Source organism: Glycine soja, chromosome 20 (genome assembly GCF_004193775.1).
Source record: "Glycine soja cultivar W05 chromosome 20, ASM419377v2, whole genome shotgun sequence".
In the NCBI taxonomy this organism is placed as follows: Eukaryota; Viridiplantae; Streptophyta; class Magnoliopsida; order Fabales; family Fabaceae; genus Glycine; species Glycine soja.
The window spans coordinates 47454636-47475015 of NC_041021.1; the positions used below are offsets into that span (position 1 = coordinate 47454636).

A 20380-nucleotide genomic window follows, 5' to 3' on the forward strand; every position below is an offset into this window, starting at 1 on the left:
TAAAGCGTGAATCATAAGTCAGTATATAAATACATAGACATTCAAAGGGTATGAAAATAAAAATTATTCGAACATAAGTTTAGAAATAAGATTTTTTTTTTTTTTAAAAAAAAGGAAGAAGCTCAGTAACCTGCTTAAACCCCATTCATTATTATTTTGATGATGGCTGATTATTTTTTATAAGAAATAATATCAAATACTAATAAATTTTACATAAGCACTTTATATTTATTTATTTTATTCTTGTTTTTGGAAAGAAATATTTTTCCTATAAACATTTAAAAAACTTTTTTTTTTGCTTTAATACATTTAAAAAACTTTAGTAAAAAAACAAGGTAAATAATTAAATTTATTCTTAAAATGATAAAGAGGCTGACTTATTGATTTTGAAAAATAAAAAATTTAAATTTGATCATTAAATATATAAAAAATATGACAAATTAATCTTATAGACAATTTAATAACAAATAATTTTTTAAACTTTATAATTTAATATGAATTTAATCTTAAAAAATAAAAATTATTATCAAATTAATTTTTAAACATTATAATTTAAATAAAAAAACCACCTTACAAATTTAACATATTAATTTATCGTTTTTTTAATATATTTAGGAATTTTTTTTAGAACCAATTTGATTATTTAAAAAAAAACACTCATTGAAGCATTATTATTACGTGGCGCTCAGCGGCGACCACAGAAAGTTAAAAGTCACTCCTCTTCTGGTCCTGGTGTCTTTGTCAGTTAAATCTCAGTCACAAAAACTCAACTTCCTCCTTTCTCCAAAAAATCTCTTCCAAATTCCACACTTTTCCATTTCCCAAACCCACCCTCCAATCCATGGCTTCCCTGAACCTCCTTCCCCACCCTCCACTTTTCTCTTCTTTCCTTCACAGACCACACTGCAACACCCATCTTCTTCTCACACCAAAACCTTCTCAACGAAGGCCTTCTCTTGTGGTCAAATCTACTGTGGGTGTGGCTGACCCTTCTCCATCTTCTTCTTCCTACGCTGGGGATACCTCTGATTCCATCTCTTCTTTGAAGCTCAATCTGCTGGTGCGCTTTTATAGTATCTTATAATTGCAATTTTCATGATGTTTTGTTTTGTTCCTTATGAGTAATGAATAATAAGTGCAGAGTGCTGTTTCTGGGCTAAATAGAGGCCTTGCTGCAAGCGAAGACGATCTTCGAAAGGCAGATGATGCTGCTAAGGAACTTGAAGCTGCTGGAGGACTTGTGGATCTCTCGCTTGGTCTTGACAATTTGCAAGGAAGATGGAAACTCATTTATAGCAGCGCATTTTCGTCTCGAACCCTTGGTGGAAGCCGTCCTGGTCCTCCCATAGGAAGACTCCTTCCTATTACTCTTGGACAGGTTCTGTTCTGTTACCACTTACCAATCACTTCATTCGTTTCTAGTTGTCAAATGCATCAAAGTTATTGTTTTCCTTTTTTCTTTTTCTTTTTTTGTACGTTGATAGGTTTTTCAACGAATTGACATCTTGAGCAAAGATTTTGATAACATAGTGGAGCTTCAACTAGGTGCTCCGTGGCCCCTACCACCCCTTGAAGCGACTGCCACATTAGCTCACAAATTTGAACTCATAGGTTGGTTTTATCATTTTATGTTTTGTGTTTTTGTTTCTTATCTGTATGTGCGTGCTAAATTTTGCATGATTACTACTAATTGCCAGTTATGAGAATTGTAGTATTGTATAGTCTTTGAGAGTGCCTTTTTATCTTTTGTGGGTTTTGTAAATGTCCCAGGATCTTCAAAGATAAAGATAGTATTTGAGAAAACCACTGTGAAGACAGCTGGGAATTTGTCACAGTTGCCACCATTGGAGGTGCCTCGGATTCCCGATGCATTGAGGCCTCCATCTAATCCGGGAAGCGGTGAATTTGAAGTTACATATCTTGACTCGGATACTCGCATCACAAGAGGAGACAGAGGCGAGCTAAGGGTCTTTGTGATTGCTTGAGTTCCTGGTGAATGCAACTATGCACTATGCATTTTCTCTGTTGGACTTAAAAAAAAAAGGGTTTCAACACCTTGTGCCATCATTTTGTTTAGTTTTTTCCTCCTGATGGTATTTGTTCTAAGTTCTTCAATATTGTAAACATGATGGAATTAAACTCTACTATATAGTTCCAAGGAAGCAGGGTACTTTTTGTTTAAGTGTAACATATTTCTTTTTTAAGGAATAATTGCTTACAGATCATTAGATATGGATACTTGAATACACTGTTGAGAGAATTCCCCTTCAGTCTTAGACTCTGTTCGCATTGGTATAATGTTTTTTTTTTAGCCATATTTCCTGTGTTTGTTCACCATAACAAAAAACTCCTTTATGGCAATCAAATTCAAATCCATACTTTTATTGCTTAAGGTTTTAAAGAAAAGACAAAATTAAAAATTGGATTACTATGTTATCAACCTGATGCTTCTTGCCTCAGTGTAATGTTCTTTGGAATTATTGTGCCCCTGAGGCCCTGACTCTGGTGTTTGGGCCATTTATCTAAATTCTTGGTCATAACCAAGTACTTTGGCTCTTTGCTCTTTTTGTCTCTTATTTTGAGGTAATGACGCATTACATCTTAATTCCAAATTATGTTTCTCTGTGTTCTTATTTCATTGCTAAATTCAAGAGGGTTTTGTTGTGGTGCTTCAAAATAGTTTTTTTGGTTGAAGGTTTCAAATGCAGTTACTACACAAACTTTAGTATGCTTAAAATGCTACCTACATGGGGATTAGAGGATTTTGACCTCTCTTTCTAAATATACTAGCCTCTATCCATCCTGGTGAAAGCATGAATATTCAGGTATTGTCTTTTCAATTGAAGATTACCTGAAGCTGAGAATGATCTCAATAAGAACTTGGAGATTTGTTGGACTTGCAATATCTCTAACATGAATGTTGGACATTAACGATAATCCTTAGTCTTGTACTCTGGTCCTCTGGTCTTGAAGATGCCTGATGTCCTACTAACATAGCTTAGTCCTGCCCCTACCTCAAGCCCCCAAGGGGGTGGATGATCATTTGGTGCCACTTTTTAGGGTTTCTGCAATTGGTTACTAACATGCAACACTGGTAGCTTCTTTCCTTGCCCCCTCCCCCCCCCCCCCCCTCATTTTCTTCTATCTATTTTTTGTAAGCAATGGAATTTAGCAATAATTACTTTATCTATGTAATTTCTTGCATATATTTTAGAGAGATTTTAATACTATTTCCTTTTATGTTTATGTATATATAATTGAGTAATGCATGCCACAAAATACGTTTTCTGTACGATGCCTCATGTTGCTACTGTTTACTTCTGCAGATGTGATTTTTATTCATCTTTCCATGAGGATAATTTCGTTCTGAACTTGGTTTTTATTTTGATCCACTACTTTGGAGTTTATGAACCAATGTATCTTTCATCTGAAAAATGCTTGTATGTTAGGGCAAAAAGGTATCTTCTACCTTAGATTGTGAATCATCACTATTCGCTAGCTTAGGAGAAATATATATAGTTACTAGAATATTGAAAGCACATTATTATAGATGGAATTCAATTTCTCATGTTTCATAGGATGTTGCATGTTGGTTTTCATCGGGATCTAGTATTCTAAGAAATTTTGAACCAAACTTTAGAATTTTACATTCATGAGCATGTTCGGATGAGTTGTTCAGATTCTCTCAGAAGAAGTGCCACCTAAAATTTTGAACCAAACTTTAGAATTGGATTTATGATGGTCGACAGAATTTAAGATCTTTATTAAGAAGCATTTATTCTCTTTTGCTGTTTTATATCATGTGAGGTTACAGCAGCTTGTCTTTTTAAGAAGCATTTATTCTCTTGTTTTCTACATCAGATTTGAAAACATTTTCAAATATGGACAGTAGTCAAATGTTGTTATATTGAATTGAACTACTATATGGTAATTGCAGTTCACGTGAAGCATTTGTATCGTAAAATCCATGTAGATCTTGCTGTCTTAGTAGTGACCTAATTTTAACTTTCATTGTGCCCTGACAAGGACAAATTTCAGGATGGAAGAACCTTAATCTTTGGAAGACATCGATGGTGAGATGCAAATGAATGTGCAGGTAGTAGTCAAGACCCAATTAATAATAATTCTTTTCCTCTTCAATTTTTTTTAATAGTTAATATTTTGTATAACATGATATTATATTATAATAAATTGTTTATTTTAAAATATATAGTGTAAAATATATCTTAATTAAAGTTTATACTTCTTTTTATTTTACAATTTAACTATACATAATATTAAAATTAATATATTATATTAAAAAGTCAAGTCAGCATAGTCTTGTCTCATATCTTGATTGGGTTGAGTTTGGATTTATAAAATCAACCCGATCAAAATTTTGGGGCGAAAATAAACAAGGATAAATTTGACCCATGTCTACACCTAGAATGACATATTAGTGGGTACTACTGCTTATTCATTTAGGATAAATTGTAACTTTGATTAAATTATAAAAATAAAATAACAAGTTTTTTTGTATTTTTATTGCTTCAAATTAATTAAATACTTTTATTCTTAAAATTAAGTAAATTTAATCTTGTTTTTAATTCTCTTCTATTAAAAAAACCTTTAAATTCTCATTTTTTTTAATTTATCATTTTTATAAATTGAATAAGTTAAATTATTTTAATCCTTTTCCTACTCAAAACACACAAACCAAAATATCAAATTTTACTCAAAATACAAAATCTCAAAGTTTTCCTAATTTCAAACCCTCGTATCATATCTTATAAAACTTTAAAATTTTATCATTTTTTTTACAAAATTTTGAAATGTAATTGTATTTAGTTTTTGATAATTAGGTCCAAAGTGACCTAGTTAAAAAATCAAATACATGTTAGAGATTCAATTGACAAAATTAATTCAAAGACCTATAATGACAAATAGCTCAAAACTAACAGATTAATTTAACTAAAGAAATTATGAAAACGAGTAAGTATTTTGCACATTGCACGTGTTTTTTTTTATTATTATTATGGGTTGGAGATCACATGTGCCTGCCAAATTTTTGGATTGTCATTGGTCAATAAAATTTTACCAAAAGAGATTGAATACAAATTTCCTTGCTAAATAAATTGTTTCCTCATATAAATACAAGAGAATGCTACACACGTCAACATTATGTGTTACACATTGCACATGTTTACACATGATGTAAAATATTAACAATAAATTAAAAAATACTTAAAAGTTATGTTTATTTAATTTTTTAAAAAATTCGTAAAAATTAAATTAATTAATAAAATATCATTCTAAATATTTTGAATGATGACTATAAACATTATATTGTATTTAATGTTGATTAAAAAATTAATAATGAATTAAAATGATTAAATATACTAAAATTTATACTTAATTGGTAACTAACTATAAAGGAAAAAATGGATTTGATATAAAAATTCGTAAGATACGTGTTACAAAATAAAAAAGACATTGATAGGTAATAAATTTAAAGAAACATGAAGTATAATAAGATGTTTAAACTTTAAACCATCATTCAAATAATACTTTGCTAATTAATTTTATTTTTAAGAAATTAAAAAAAAAACAACTAAACAATTATGCTTTTATATATTAACATATTTTATTACCGGTAAAGAATTAATTATTTTTCAGAATTATTTTTAATTTTTTTATTTTACTTATATTATAAACTTACATGAGATTTATCCCTTATTTTTAAAAAAGAAAGAAAGAAAGAAAAACACATAGGAGATACTTGTTGCTTCTCCTTCTTTTTTTTTTTTTTTTAACAAAAGATACTTTTTTTAGAGAAATTTGTCAGAAGATACTTCGTACTTTGTTTAACGTGATTAAAATGCAGCAACATTGAGCAATCATAAATTGAAACCCTTAGTAATCCTCCCAAATTTAAGTCAACTTTAATATAAGGTTTAAATATTTTTTAGTCTTTATAATTTTTTTTTATTTTTAGTCTTTATAAATGATATTTTTTTATTTTTTACTCTTATAATATTTTAGATAATATTTTTTTACTGTTTAAAGTAAGATCTAAAATTCTTTAAGGATTAAAAATAAAATAAACATAATTTGTAAGGACTAAAGTTAAAAAAAAAATTAGGAAGACAAAAAGAAAAAATCACTAAATTACAAGGATTAAAAACTATTTAAATATTAATATAATTTCTTAAAGTTTAGAAAGAATTATTATATCAGTAACAAAAGAAAGAAAGAGTTATTATAAAAAAACTTTTGCGTTAAATTAGTAAATGCTAAAATGGGGTAAATTTGTTCAAATTTATTTTATCAAGGAGCACTTTTATTTGGACTCGTTTTGTGAGTTATTGTCCGTTAAATAAAATTAATTTTGGTCAAATTAATTTTCTCCCGTGAAAAATATAAATGGAAACCCATATAGACGTTAGAAACTGTAACGGCTACATTTTCTTTGAAATTTCAAAACCCTCCTTTGTTTCTCTCTCTACCCAACATTTTTCATTTTCTTCATTTCTTTCTAGCTTTCTTGCAAGTATTCTTCCTCGTTCGTGATACTAAATTGGGGTCACAGATTCAACCCCCGAGAGATTCAATCCAATCTTTCTTCTCATTTCTTTCTGGTTTTACAATTTCTCACATTCAAATTCTCCACCATGGCTCCCACCCCTTCTTCGAAACAAAACCACCCCACTCAATTGAAGACTCCACAGTCCAAGCACCGTCTCAACTTCAATGGCCTCAAATCAGCACCTTCTCCGAACCCTAATTCTGTTGCAAACAAGGAACCCCCACCTGAACACCCAATTGAAGTCATTGCCAGAATCCGTGACTACCCAGATCGAAAGGACAAGCCTTTGTCCGTTCTTCAAACCAATTCCAACTCTAGTTCCATTCGGGTTCGTGCCGATTTTGGGTACCGGGACTTCACCCTTGATGGGGTATCCGTGTCTGAGGAGGAGGACTTGGATGTGTTCTATAAGAAGTTTGTTGAGTCAAGGATCCATGGGGTTAAGCTGGGGGACAAGTGCACCATCATGATGTATGGGCCAACTGGTTCTGGGAAGAGTCACACCATGTTCGGGTCGTCGAAGCAGGCAGGGATTGTGTATAGGTCTCTGAGGGACATTCTTGGAGATGGGGATAGTGCAGATGGAGATTCTGGGGGTGGGTTGGGGACTTTTGTTCAAGTCACTGTTTTGGAGATTTACAATGAGGAGATTTATGATCTCTTGTCCACCAATGGAGGAGGTGGGGGAGGAGGATTTGGATTTGGCTGGCCTAAGGGGGGTAGTGCTTCAAAGGTAATATAACTTATGTTGCTTCATCAATTTTTTTGCTTGTGTCTGTAGGTCTTTTGGATTGTTATTTGGGTTGCTTTTATTGTATACTCATGATGAAACTTACATGTTGTTACTTGTTTTCATACCTAGTATGAAATTGGCTGGCTAAATGTATTTATTTTGTGGCTCATTTTGCTTTCAATTTTTGCTTGCTTGTCTGTGTGAATTCCCTTTGTACGAAATTGTGAGGCATTTCTTACTTCAGAAAATAATTCCCCCTGTTGGTATGCTTTTTTGGCAAAAAAAGATGAATCTTGACTGGAAACTTATGTTAGTAGATGCTGTAAAAAAAATTATTTTTTTATATTATTTCCTTTTGAATGCTTGTTGGGGAATAGCTTAAGGGCAGCCAATTGCATTGCTTAAATTCGGATTGGAACTCCATAATGAGCAAAAGCAAGTGATGTTTCTCTTATTTGTGCCCATATATGATTATTGTCAGCATAATGAAACATGTATCGACTTATTTTCCAAGAAAAAAATGTTTATACAAATTATCAGATAATAGTTTGGAAGTAGTAATTGAACTATTGCAGATTGCTCTTTAATTAATTGTTTCTCCTTGACATATGAATGGGGTCACTTTCTTACTTTTACATTTTTACTTGTAGGTGAAACTTGAAGTGATGGGGAAAAAGGCAAAGAATGCAACCTATATATCTGGAAATGAAGCAGGGAAGATCTCAAAAGAAATTCAGAAAGTGGAGAAGCGAAGGATTGTTAAAAGCACACTTTGTAATGACAGAAGTTCCAGAAGTCACTGCATGGTAAAAAGCTGCTTTGGAAGATGGTTCTAATTAGACTTGATTGGTAACTGATTACATGTCTGTCTTATATTTTTTATCAGGTAATCCTTGATGTTCCAACTGTGGGAGGGCGGCTAATGCTTGTAGACATGGCAGGATCAGAAAATATTGAACAAGCCGGTCAAACTGGATTTGAGGCCAAAATGCAGGTAACTTTTTGCCAATTTGATTTCATTTTTTAATCATGTAGTTCTCTGCTGATTAGTATACTATACTGTCAATGAAATTATAGACTGCAAAAATCAATCAAGGAAATATAGCGCTGAAGAGAGTGGTGGAGTCCATTGCAAATGGCGATTCACATGTGCCTTTTAGGGACAGCAAACTTACCATGCTTCTGCAGGTAAATATTGTAGTCTTTTAATTGAGTGAATTGCTAGATTCATATTCTCTGTTATTTGAAGTTTTATTGATTGTGAGTACTTTTTCTGCTTTCCCTTTTTAAGGATTCCTTTGAAGATGATAAGTCAAAAATTCTAATGATACTATGTGCAAGTCCTGATCCTAAGGAGATACACAAGACAATCTCTACACTTGAATATGGGGCAAAAGCAAAATGCATAGTCCGTGGACCTCATACTCCAGTCAAGGATGATGAATCTTCTTCAGCTGTCATTTTGGGATCAAGAATTGCTGCAATGGATGAATTTATCTTGAAGCTACAAATGGAAACCAAGCAAAGAGAGAAAGAACGGAACGAAGCCCACAAAAAGCTTTTGAAGAAAGAAGAAGAAATTGCTGCGTTAAGAGCTAAGCTGGACATGGCAGAAGGCAAAGGAACTCCTCCAAGCGAGGAGGAAATTAACCTGAAGGTAAATGAACGAACCCGGCTTCTGAGACAAGAGTTGGAAAAGAAGTTGGAAGAGTGCCAAAGAATGACTAATGAATTTGTTGAATTGGAGAGGAAGAGAATGGAAGAGAGGATACTGCAGCAGCAGGAGGAAGTTGAAACTCTGAGAAGGAGACTGGAAGAGATTGAGTTGCAGCTGTGTTCAAAGCAAGGGTGTTGTGTGGAAAATGAGTCAAAAGACATGGAGTCGAGTGGGTTTATGAGAAGGTTATTGCGTGTTTACAAAAGTGAGGATGATCCTGGAATGGTGAAGTCAATGGATTTGGACATGGATGATCAAGAACCCCTTGGCCACGAGGTAAATATCGTTGGTGGAGTTATGAGCAGGGGTGATTACAATGTTAAGCAGGACTTATCAAATCAACCTTGTCCGAATGCTTTGACTGGTGTAAAAGAAGATGCTCATGTTTTTTCACCAAACTTTGGCCAAAGGGTGTGCCTTAGTACAGTATATGAGGAAGAAGGAGAAGGAGATGAAGACAAAGGGGAAGATGAGGAAGTGGAGAAAGGAGTGATAGAGGAAAAGAGGGTATGTAGTGTTGACAAGCCTAGTGCTGCAGGTTCCTTGGGAACCTTAAACCTGTCTAACACAAGTCCAAACAAAGAGGAATTTTGTTTCAAGGTAAGTTCAGTGGATAATGACTCTAGACTCCTGAGAATTCAAAATATATTCACTCTGTGTGGCAACCAAAGAGAGCTCTCCCAGCACATTGGAACCCCAGTACAACCTACAAAAAAGAGGTCTGATGAAACTTTTGAGTTTTCTCCTGCCAAGACAAGTGACAAGGATTCCGTTTTCAAAATTTCCAACAAGGAGAACTTTGAACCACATAATGTTCTAGGAAATTAGCTCTAGTTGTTTGTTTGTATTGAAAAAATGAAAAGACGTGTACTACTTGTCATTTTTCCTTCTGGAAATACTGTGTTTTTTGGGTGTTCTTTTGAGTATGTGTACATAGTTTTCATCGGATTTGTAGTTGTGTACTACTTTGTGTTCTATAAATATATTTATGTCTGCCCTTCTTTGTTCTATAAGCTATTTAAACTAATTTTGCTCAAATCACTTTCATCGATAGCTGTATTATATATTTCTGTGTCGGCCTTTCTTTGTGTTATTTAGTGTGTGATCAGAACATTTATAAAAAGATTTTAAATTTAATTGATTTTTAAATCATTTATGTTTGAATGTTTTTATTTTGAAAATAAATTTATAGAGTAAATGAGTCATTAATTAGAGAGATAAATGCCATATTAGAAAGTTACTAGATATTTTCTTTAATACATGTATAAAAATCTTAAAGGTCATATGTTCTTGAAAAAGAATATAGAATTTGGTATCAATTTTTCAACTCAAATAAATACATAGTTGTCACTAGTCAAACCAAGGTTTTGAAACAATTAATTTTACTCGATAGGAAACCAAACACACTATTTAACTACTAAGCATCTAAAATTTTATAAAATCAAATTTAACCACATAAAAAATCAATTCTCATTATTCCAACCCCAAATCAAACATGTTGTTTAAACTCCATTTTTTCACCAATAAAAAATATACGCAGTTTCAAAAAAGAAGAAAAAAAATTGCACAAATCACTTTGATCAATAGGTGCATTTTATACCAATTCGTTACATATTATGTAACAATTGAATCCAGAAGGATCCAAAATAGCCGATGACACTATTACAAAAAAAAAAAAAGGAACTGAATCTGGTTGGTAAATGGGATGGAAGTCAGAGCAGAAGACGAAGCGAGATTGGTTTATAATACATAGTAGAGTACTTAATAGGTAATTAGTAATGGAAGAATAATTAATTTCTTGCCCCTGAAATCTCTCTCTAAACTGAATCTGCAGCTGGTTCACTATCACGGAAGATGTGTGTGTCTCTCTCTAAGTGGGCCCAGGCCCAGAATCTGAGAAGGAGAAGTCAGTTAAGGAATCTCCCTTGGAATGTCTTTGAGATCTGGGAGCCCTCCTCGAGGAACCTTCTTTCTCGTCCTTCTCCTCGGACGACGTCATCTTGCTCTTTCTATTGCGCTGCGAATGTTTTGTTGTTGTCGGAGCCTTCTCTTTCTCTTCTTCCGACAAGTGGCGATTCATCCTTCTAGAAGATTCCGAATGGTGTCGTCGGCTCGGCTTGGAGCCTTCGGCGTTGGAGATGTCTCGGCTCGTCGAGGACTGGCTCTCTGTAGAACGAGGCCTTGACTTTCGATTGTGGCTTCGCTTCCCTTCCCCTTTACTATTAGCATCACTATTATTATCTACAACACCACATTAATCATCATGTCAATAATAATAATCAATATCAACTAAGGTGTGTAAGACTTTAAAAAACTAATTCAACCTTCTGTTGTGGCCTTCGTGGGGTTTACGACTGTTCCAGATGAAGCTTCTGATGATTCTTTGAACTCGGCCAACTGAACAATATGTATAATTTCACGTTTAGAAATAAGAAGCAGTTGAAATTAATTACGTAAATTGAGAATCGAGAAGGTGAAAATGAATTAACGTTAATTACCCAGCTTGGTTGACTTGCTTTGGCATTTTCAGCTCCAATGTGTGCCAAGTGCTTTACGTCTGTTGGGAACCCGATCTGTATCTCCTTTTCATCCTCCTCGTCTTCCATTGCAATGCAAGTTAAAATTAACATTTATTTTTCTAAATTTAGGGCATCCATGCATGCATGACTTCCAATTATAACACACACAAAATTAAATTTTTTTATGTATACAAAATTAAAGGTTTAATTGAAATATACACTGTACCTTTTCTTTTTTTAATACCAAAGCATATATATATATATATATATATATATATATATATATATATATATATATATATATAATACATGTATTATTTTCCCATGCACTAGGCGCCACATGCATTAACTACCCAAATCCATGCATACTTGCACCCCCATCTCTACATTTTACCATCAATACAATACCCACTCACCCCTTGCCCTTAGCACCCAAAACCCCAGTCTGCATCCACCTGTATCTCCCTAAAAAAAACTTTCCTTTTCCATGACATCCTCGATGACTTGTGTTTTCTAAACAAGCCAAAGGATTTAAAAATCAAGAGCCTCTCTTTTTCCATCCTAGCCAACTTAATTTTTATTTCTTCTACAATATCTATAGGATGAGTTTGTTTAAACTTAAAATAAAAAGAAAATTATTTTTTAAGTACAAATAGTTTAGACAAATATCCTTGAAAAAAATATAAAACTACTTATTTTATTAAAATAAGTGTTTGTTTTAATAAATAAATTTAGACAAATTAATTCATTATTGTTTATTGTCAAAAACCATATAATAATTTGCCTTCAGTATTGTCTACACCATACACCACAACAAATCATATTGTGTCCTCTATCATTCTCCTTCCACTCGTGACAATCCCTTAAATTGTTAGAATTATCTTATTATGTAAGGGTTTTACTAATAAGTACTCTTAACATATTGATTAAGAAATTAAAATAAAAAAATATTTATTATGAAGATTATAGGATAACGTAAAATAAATTATGAACAACTTAATTTTGTATATTTCAATAAAAAAAAATCTCATTTTAATTCCTTAAACAGTATCCTAAATGCACTCATTAGCATTTGTTATTATGTAACACTGTATATCATCCTAACCACCTTAAACATATGGTAAATCCTAACCAAATGATTAAGGAAGTAAAATAAAAAAGTATTTTATTAGAATGCATAAAATGTGCTATCGTATGATTTTTAAATATACTCCCATTTGATTTTTTATTCTTCTTTAATTTCTTAACAACCTTCAAAACATTACTTAATAAGATCCTAAACATACTAACTCCATGAGGACCATGTGCACTAATACATAAAATAAATGATTCATTGACTCCAAACACCATATCTCATCATTCGTCAATATCCCTCTACGCCTGAGATTTTCTTTGTGGGCAATCTATTTTTTGTAGCAACTTTCATGCAAAGACTGCCACCTTCAAAGAAACCACCCCTATCCGAAACTTTCATCCAGATCATACGACCATGATTCCTACTACTTTGTTTGTCCTCCATGAGCACCTTATAAGCATAAGAGTCTCCACCAATTGCACTTTCCACTGAAATAACTCCATCCTCCAGGCCCAAGACCACACCAAAGACCCATCCAACCAACTTCCACACATATATGTTGCCGCCAAAGGGACCCATTTCTTTTCTTGCATAATTTACGCTCCTCCCCTTCCTCCCTATTCAACCCAACCAAAACCTTATACCATAGGCTCTCCTTTTCCATTAACATGCGCCACCCATCTCTCATTCATGACAATGAACTTTCCTCACCTCCTCATAACCACCCCCATAAAGTTCTACTTAATCAAATCCTAAACAAAGATCATTTTCTCCTCTCTCTTTTTCTCTATAGAACCTATGCATATATATTTAGTTTTATTTAATGAAAATCACTTCTACAAGGCTAAGGAAACATATTTCCTATTCTAGTTTTTTGTGATGATAGAAGATTGTGCTTACCAAATATTTGGGATATGTATCTAAGTCCTTTGAGGAGGCCTTTCATCTGGCCTTTCACCACACCTGACGTCATTGTTGAAGCTCTTTGATCTATTTTTGGGTCCGAAAACTTTCACTTCAAATGTGCTAGTACTTCCAATCTTCAATGGAACCAGCTACAAATTTCTGAAAACAATGGGATGATACAACCGATCTTCTTACCATTTAATCCCATTAACGTACAACTAATCACATTATATCATGGCCCAACATTTCATAGATGCATTTCTCAAAATGACTTAAGGAACTAATTGCACTATTCTCCCAATTCTATTTATTTTCAAATTGACATTTTTTTAAAAATAAATAAAAAAGCAAAAAAGATAAGAATACAATAGAAGACACCTACCTGATTACCTCCAAGACAAATGTTTGAATCAATCAAATGATGTATTCTTGGTGTTGTAAATGAATTAGAACTAACGTTGAAGGCAACACAGGAAGAAAAAGTTTTGAAAGTTATTGTGGTTCTGGATTGGATGTTTTGGAACGAGCATCCAACCCCAGAAGAGAGAGATTTCAGGTTGGAAAAACTCAAAAGTGTAAAAATGAAAGAACTTGATTTTGATCTACCGCCCCCAATTGGTGGCCAGGCAAATCAAAACCAATAACACAACATGTTTTTGATGGAAGGCCAGAGAGGTTTAATTTCACTGTAATTTTCATCTGCATAAGCCAAATTTAGTGGAAATGCGAGAATAACGGGTTGAAAAGCATAATCCTATGGCATTTATGAATTTGGTGAACCTAAATTAAAAGGAAAATAAATTAAATAAATAAAGTATTAACTTTTATTGTTTTTTTTTGGTGTTCTCTTTGACTTTTATGTTTTTTGTCTACTACCAAAAAACAAACAAACAAACGGAAATATGGGAGTTTCCAACTTGCATTTTTTTTTTAATTAGAATAATGATATCAAGTCCCGTACTTCTATATGTCTCGTATGAAATTAATAAAACAGTCTTAAGTATATTTTTCTATTACGGTAAATATTATAATTTTTGGTTTGATCTTTCATTAATTTGTGTTTAGTAGAGATCTCTCATTTTTCTCATTTTTCTAGAACGATGTAGTAAATGAAGGGTATATTTGATAAAAATACCTTAATTTCATTTAAAATAGTTTTTTTAAATTTATAAAATGTGTGTCATGCAATGCAGCATATTACCGTAACTCCAACTAGGTTGACATCCCATCCGTTTAAAATAGTTTATATATAACTTGTTTATTTTGAGATACTTTTTCTTTGCAAATTAAAAAAAGAGAATTTAGAGTTGCTAATTCGGACTAGCTTAATCCATTTGAGTTGCAACATGGGTCAACACATATTGTGTATTTCCAACTTTATCTCTTTAACTTTTCTCATCTAACGATGTGTTTTTAAATTTTAGGAATATATTTTGTCTTTTAAAAGAAAATAGCATTCTCTCTTATCACCTTTTATTTAACTAAATGAATGGAGAAAGAACTCAACATTTCTTTTTATTCTGTTTTATTTATCTCTCGTACCAAACAATATAATAATGTATTTTTTTCCTTCTTATCATCTTCTTCACTGCCAAACAAAATTACTATATCTCATTTTAACTTTCCAATTTTTGTAAAAGCTAGTTAAGCTTTTCTATTTTTAAAATCAAGCAAATTTGGTTATATGATATATTTTCATATATTTAAAATCCACAAATTTTTAATTTTTATTCAAATATTTAAGGGTTAACAATTTAAAATATAAATAATTTTAAAAGATCAGAAGTTGGAATTTTAGTGAAATTTTAATAAAAATAGAAGGATTTTATTGGATGTGAAATTAAGGGTTGAAATGGAAAAGATTGAGATTTTTTATTTTGAAAGAAATATAATGTTTTGATTCGTGAGTTGAATAGAATGGAATGTGAAAATTTAAAAGTTTTAAGTATAAAAAAAATGACAAACGAACGAGTTACTTGATATTAAACAGAGAAAATTTTAATTAATTTAAAAATAAAAATAAAAAACCTAAACCACACCGTACAAACTGAAAAGGAAATTATAAGTACCATTAAGCCTCAAAACTAATCATCTGTGTTTTTATAATAATAAATAATAAATTAACAACATGCGAGTTCAAGTTTTTTGTAGCCAAGTAAAATTGTGCTAATATCTCAAGATTCTATCCCACCAAGCACAAAACAAAAAATTTGCGGTACACGATTGAAGTTATTGAATGTTTATCATGCTGGGTCTGGATGCCTACAAAGAAACATAGAGTTTTAGAACTCAACATGAGAGTAAGAATGCAAGAGCCATTCATCAAGAGACTTCTGATCATGAACCCGTGACTTCATGACGCCTTCATATCATCCAAGCCACAACGAGCCTGTGCCAAAATAGTAAGCCTTTAAGGTCCTACAACATTTTAAAACTATAATAAACTAATATCTTTGTCATGGAACTGCTAGGTGTTATTAATTGAATGCTTAGATAAAGAGATTAGATTTTTTTAAAATTTAACACACACACCCCAGAATATGTATGGCTTAATCCAGAACATGAGGCATGCAGTTCAATGTCCTATTCCAGGCCATTTAGACACATGCTAGTAATGATCATCGATAAGCTAAAAAATAAATCTAAGACATCTTACCAGAAACTTGTGATTCTCTTCAAAGATAGGAGAAAAGTCAGTACAAAATTTCTGTATATCAGCACTGATATCACCAGTGCCTTGTATCACCTCCATGAATTTTTTCCTATCAGGAGCAAGCTTCATTGCTACCTGTATGTAGAGCATTTAGTCATTTACTATGTCACAAAAGCATGTTAAATACTATATTCCCCTGCCTAAATTAGAAAAAGTCAATTGCAAAAAAAAACATCAAAAGAATATTACAGTGAAGCTTGAACTTGCAAGCCAGCCATGCCACTTCTTTAGAGTCTTGTTATAGGAATCTGTACAGGCTTGTGACATTGACCAATCTGCATGCTCAATTAAGTTTTGGAATAATGCCACTAAGAAATCCATTGCTCTGAAAATTTTGCACGTTAGAGAAATAAATGAATCATAAATTAAAATACGAGAATTAAATGCAACTACTAACCATTTCTTGAGGTCTCTGGTCACAAAATAAAAATTAGTAAATTACTATAATTATTGATAAATATCCTCTTATTACTAAGGTTTACATTATAAGAGCTAATGGGAGGGTCTATGAGAGCCAGAATGGGCAAGGGAAGGGAATTAGGCAAGAGGGACTGGCTCCGATGTAATTATCTGTAAGCAGGGAGGTGAGAATGATAGTGTCATTCTGTTATTGGAAGGTGGGTAGATGTAATGATGAGAGCTAAGGTAGGCAAGAATTAAGTGGTAAGGCTTGAAGGAAGGAGGTCATTGGAAGAACCTTTGTGCTTTCTTTCTTAAGTTTCCAGTACCTATCATTATCAATTATCATGCATTCATGCTACACCTTTAGAAAGATAAGTTGTTTGTTTACTCATGGACAACAGACTCTGGGCTTGGAACATTACAAATTAAGGAAATAGTTCTCTAAAATAACAAATTTTGGAATGCCATAACAGTATGAATTACATGTTAAATGGTAGTTGCTTGGTGTTCTTTACCTTGTAAGCCAAAGAAGTCCATTGGTACAACTGGATGATGACTTAGCCGTTTTAGTTTCAACCTCTACTTGTACCAAACTGTACAGGTAGTTGAATTTGGTTGGATTGGAGGAATACTTAGATTCCAATCTCTGCTTTGAAAGTCAACGCATTATAGAGTGAGAACATATAACATTTGAAGTTTTGAACCAATATTAAAGGTTCGGGTACATAATCCATACTAAAAGTTGTATAAAAAGTAAAGCATGAACATGTATAAACAAGCCAGCCACATGACATAGAAAAATGGTCAACACCCAAGTCATGCTTCAAGTATGGTAAAACCCTATAACCATAGCATGTGATAAGAAAAAATAAAAAGCATATTAGTAGTATTGCATATAAAGCAGCAAGCATGCATATTATGACCCATATGTACCAAAAAAATAGGAGCACATAAGATAGAAATGGGTGACAAAAACCTACCGATATGTTACCACCAATGTCAGATTTAACAAGGGCCATAGCAGCTCCAAACTTGTCTGCCATAAGAAAAGTATTAGTCCATCAAATAATAGTAAGTATTCATATTGTCATACATTTTAGGCTTAACCAAGCATCACTCGACAACAAAAGGTCAACAATCTATTTTGTTATACATTTTATGTTTTAAAGTTAGATTGTAACTCACTACTTCTACAGATTAACATATTGATCCGGAAGGGTTCAAGATCCTCCTGTTTTTTACTCCTTTTCCTTTTAACAAACTCTCTCCTTATAAATAAAAAGGATACAGATTACAGACACTTGAAAAACCAAGAAACATGTCAAGCAGGTAGCAATACTAAGAGCTTGATGTAATATAGGCACCAAATTTGTTAGGTAAACTAAGATCAACAATTTTTTTTCTCCCATTTAATATAACAATATATGTTTGGACAACTTTCAAGTGGGATGGAGAGAAGCAGGAGAACAGGAGAGCAGAACCCACTGTAGAAAAAATCACTTATATGCATCTCATCTTGTTCAAAGAGAGAAAAATCCATTAATATGTAGTAAATATAACATTGTTTAACACACTGTAGATTATTCAAAAGGAGTAAAGGGCCATTGATGTTCCTCTCATAAAATAAAACACAACAAACAAATGGAAAGAAGAAAAAAAAAACACTGAAAAAGGCCCAAATAACATCTTTGCCTTTCTTTATCCACTGTCTTGCGACAGTAACAATTTGAGGGATCATGATCTTGTACCTATAACAGGCAGTATATGCTTGCAAGCATCCAAGAAAGGCTGGGTCAAAATTTCTCCTTGCTCTGATTTTACAAGCTTAATTCCTTCAAGTGCAGGAGTGAAAACAGTCCCCTCCATTTTTGTGCTTTGCTGCACATAACATGGCCAAAAACCAATAAATAGATAGGTAAAATTTTAACAGAGATCAAATTTAAAGTACATAAATGTATTCCCTTTCTTTTCTCTATCTGGTAAGTTTCAAAATATGAAATCAAGGGAAGAAAAATACAGAACTTTCGTCAGTAGCAGGCATGCATACTAAAGTAAAGTCTGGATACAATTTAGGTGAATTAATGTCGGAAATATCTAAAAATCACACCAGCAAAACGATGAAAAGAAGCAAATTTAATGAAAATTGCACAAACAACGCATCAAAACTTATAATTTAAAACAATAATTTGTGGTGAGTACATCTAACTTTTATATGATCATCACAATTTGTTTTTCTTAACATAATTGAACTGCTATTTTGCTCTACACCAAATGCAAATAGAAGACCATAAAACCCAGTGAGATTAGATGGATATAGGTGGAAAATTCCAAGGCCAGATCAAAGAATCAAACTTTTACTGAACCAAGGTATGATGAAATAAGAATTTCAGATCTCTAATCAACACGGAAAATTCAAAAGCAGGAACAACCTGGCAACTAAATTGAGTTCAGAAACAACACAAAAACAAAGATTGATCGATGAAAAGGGAGAAAGAATCACAATTGAGATAGACATACATTGAACAAGGAAAGCCTCGGTGATCTTAGACTGAGAACAACAACGGTAGACGTATCACAAAAATTTACAAGTAGTTTTTTTGTTATTGGTTTTGGTGGCGATTTGGGATGAGAACAACAGTTGTAGGAAACAATTGGATTCTAAAGGTGACGTGGAATTTCTGTCCTAAAATTTAAATATGAAAATTAGTAAAAAAAATATTTTTTAGGATGAAAAACATAATCTTGTTGTGAAAATTAACAATATTATTTTAGAATCCAATAAATTTATAAAATTCCTCATTTTTTTTTATAAAATTAACATAAAACATATAACTTAATGAAAGTTAGGATAATTTATTTAAAATGTTTTTATTTAATCTTTTGTTCGTTCTAATCTAGACTATTACGGGGTGTCACGTTCAGATCTATCGTTACAGAACGTGCGGAGATGATCGTAGTTCCAAAGTTGTACGCATACAAATTTGATTGACGAATCTTCCTATATTTCCTTGATCTAACAATACCAGTGAAGGTCTATTTCTTCAAAGTTACTTCATATGCATATAGTTGGGTGTTTGGATGAATTAAAGAATACCTTTGGCATAGTAATATATATATTTATAATTATTTTATAACTATTATAAAAAGAACAATCTCATTTATTATTATTTTTTATGTTTTTATTTTCTATTATTATAACATTAATTTGAACTTCCAACAATAATAATTATTTTTCAAAATAAATTACACTCAATTATATATATATAAAACTTTCAAGTTCAAGAGGAGGGAGTATCTTTTTTACACTAGTCTACAACAATAAATAAAAGAAATACACATCTCAATAAATATTTTTTGTCTCCACTTTTTTAGATTATTTTATCCTTAATAAACACTAACTGTCTTTACATGATTTAATAAAAATAATAACACTAATCATTTGCAAATGAAAAATACAAAATTTGAGTTATCCATTCCATTTACTATTTTACCTCTCAACTAAAACTACTTAATAATAACCACTCAGTAACTTCTCTCCACTCTCTCAAACAGTACGTTGGATTTCGTAGCAAAGGTTTTTAAAGTGCTTCCCTTTGTTGTTCTCATTCTTATTTCTTCACCTTCGCCAATGCCTGCGCCTCCCCCTTATAAACCTCACATAATTAAATTCACACTAAAGAGAGACACATAAATCAACACAAACAAACGTAGTAACTCTGTTGGTTTTTTCCCTTTTCCGGGAAAGGTAGA

At 32.2% G+C, this 20380-nt stretch overlaps 4 protein-coding genes across 4 annotated transcripts; 2 read left to right on the forward strand and 2 right to left on the reverse strand.

Moving 5' to 3' along the window:
- The first annotated feature begins 741 nt into the window (after positions 1–741).
- On the forward strand, positions 742–2276 carry LOC114403791 (plastid-lipid-associated protein 6, chloroplastic-like). The gene is made up of 4 exons (XM_028366950.1): positions 742–1060; positions 1142–1378; positions 1485–1611; positions 1771–2276. The coding sequence occupies exons 1-4, from the start codon at positions 842–844 to the stop codon at positions 1983–1985; spliced, it is 798 nt and encodes a 265-aa protein (XP_028222751.1). The 5' UTR covers positions 742–841; the 3' UTR covers positions 1986–2276.
- A 4190-nt stretch (positions 2277–6466) lies between these two features.
- On the forward strand, positions 6467–10025 carry LOC114401473 (kinesin-like protein KIN-10A). Its single transcript, XM_028363983.1, has 5 exons — positions 6467–7298; positions 7949–8104; positions 8185–8292; positions 8376–8486; positions 8590–10025. The coding sequence occupies exons 1-5, from the start codon at positions 6651–6653 to the stop codon at positions 9841–9843; spliced, it is 2277 nt and encodes a 758-aa protein (XP_028219784.1). The 5' UTR covers positions 6467–6650; the 3' UTR covers positions 9844–10025.
- Positions 10026–10596: 571 nt separating this feature from the next.
- On the reverse strand, positions 10597–14150 carry LOC114401428 (CRIB domain-containing protein RIC6-like). Its single transcript, XM_028363940.1, has 5 exons — positions 13898–14150; positions 13510–13674; positions 11514–11614; positions 11340–11412; positions 10597–11256 (listed from the first exon to the last, which is right to left on the reverse strand). The coding sequence occupies exons 2-5, from the start codon at positions 13580–13582 to the stop codon at positions 10886–10888; spliced, it is 618 nt and encodes a 205-aa protein (XP_028219741.1). The 5' UTR covers positions 13583–13674; positions 13898–14150; the 3' UTR covers positions 10597–10885.
- Positions 14151–15586: 1436 nt separating this feature from the next.
- Positions 15587–19278, reverse strand: LOC114401652 (glycolipid transfer protein 1-like). Its single transcript, XM_028364228.1, has 7 exons — positions 19148–19278; positions 18379–18508; positions 17611–17666; positions 17146–17276; positions 16418–16553; positions 16172–16303; positions 15587–15904 (listed from the first exon to the last, which is right to left on the reverse strand). The coding sequence occupies exons 2-7, from the start codon at positions 18494–18496 to the stop codon at positions 15869–15871; spliced, it is 609 nt and encodes a 202-aa protein (XP_028220029.1). The 5' UTR covers positions 18497–18508; positions 19148–19278; the 3' UTR covers positions 15587–15868.
- Between the last annotated feature and the right edge of the window lie 1102 nt (positions 19279–20380).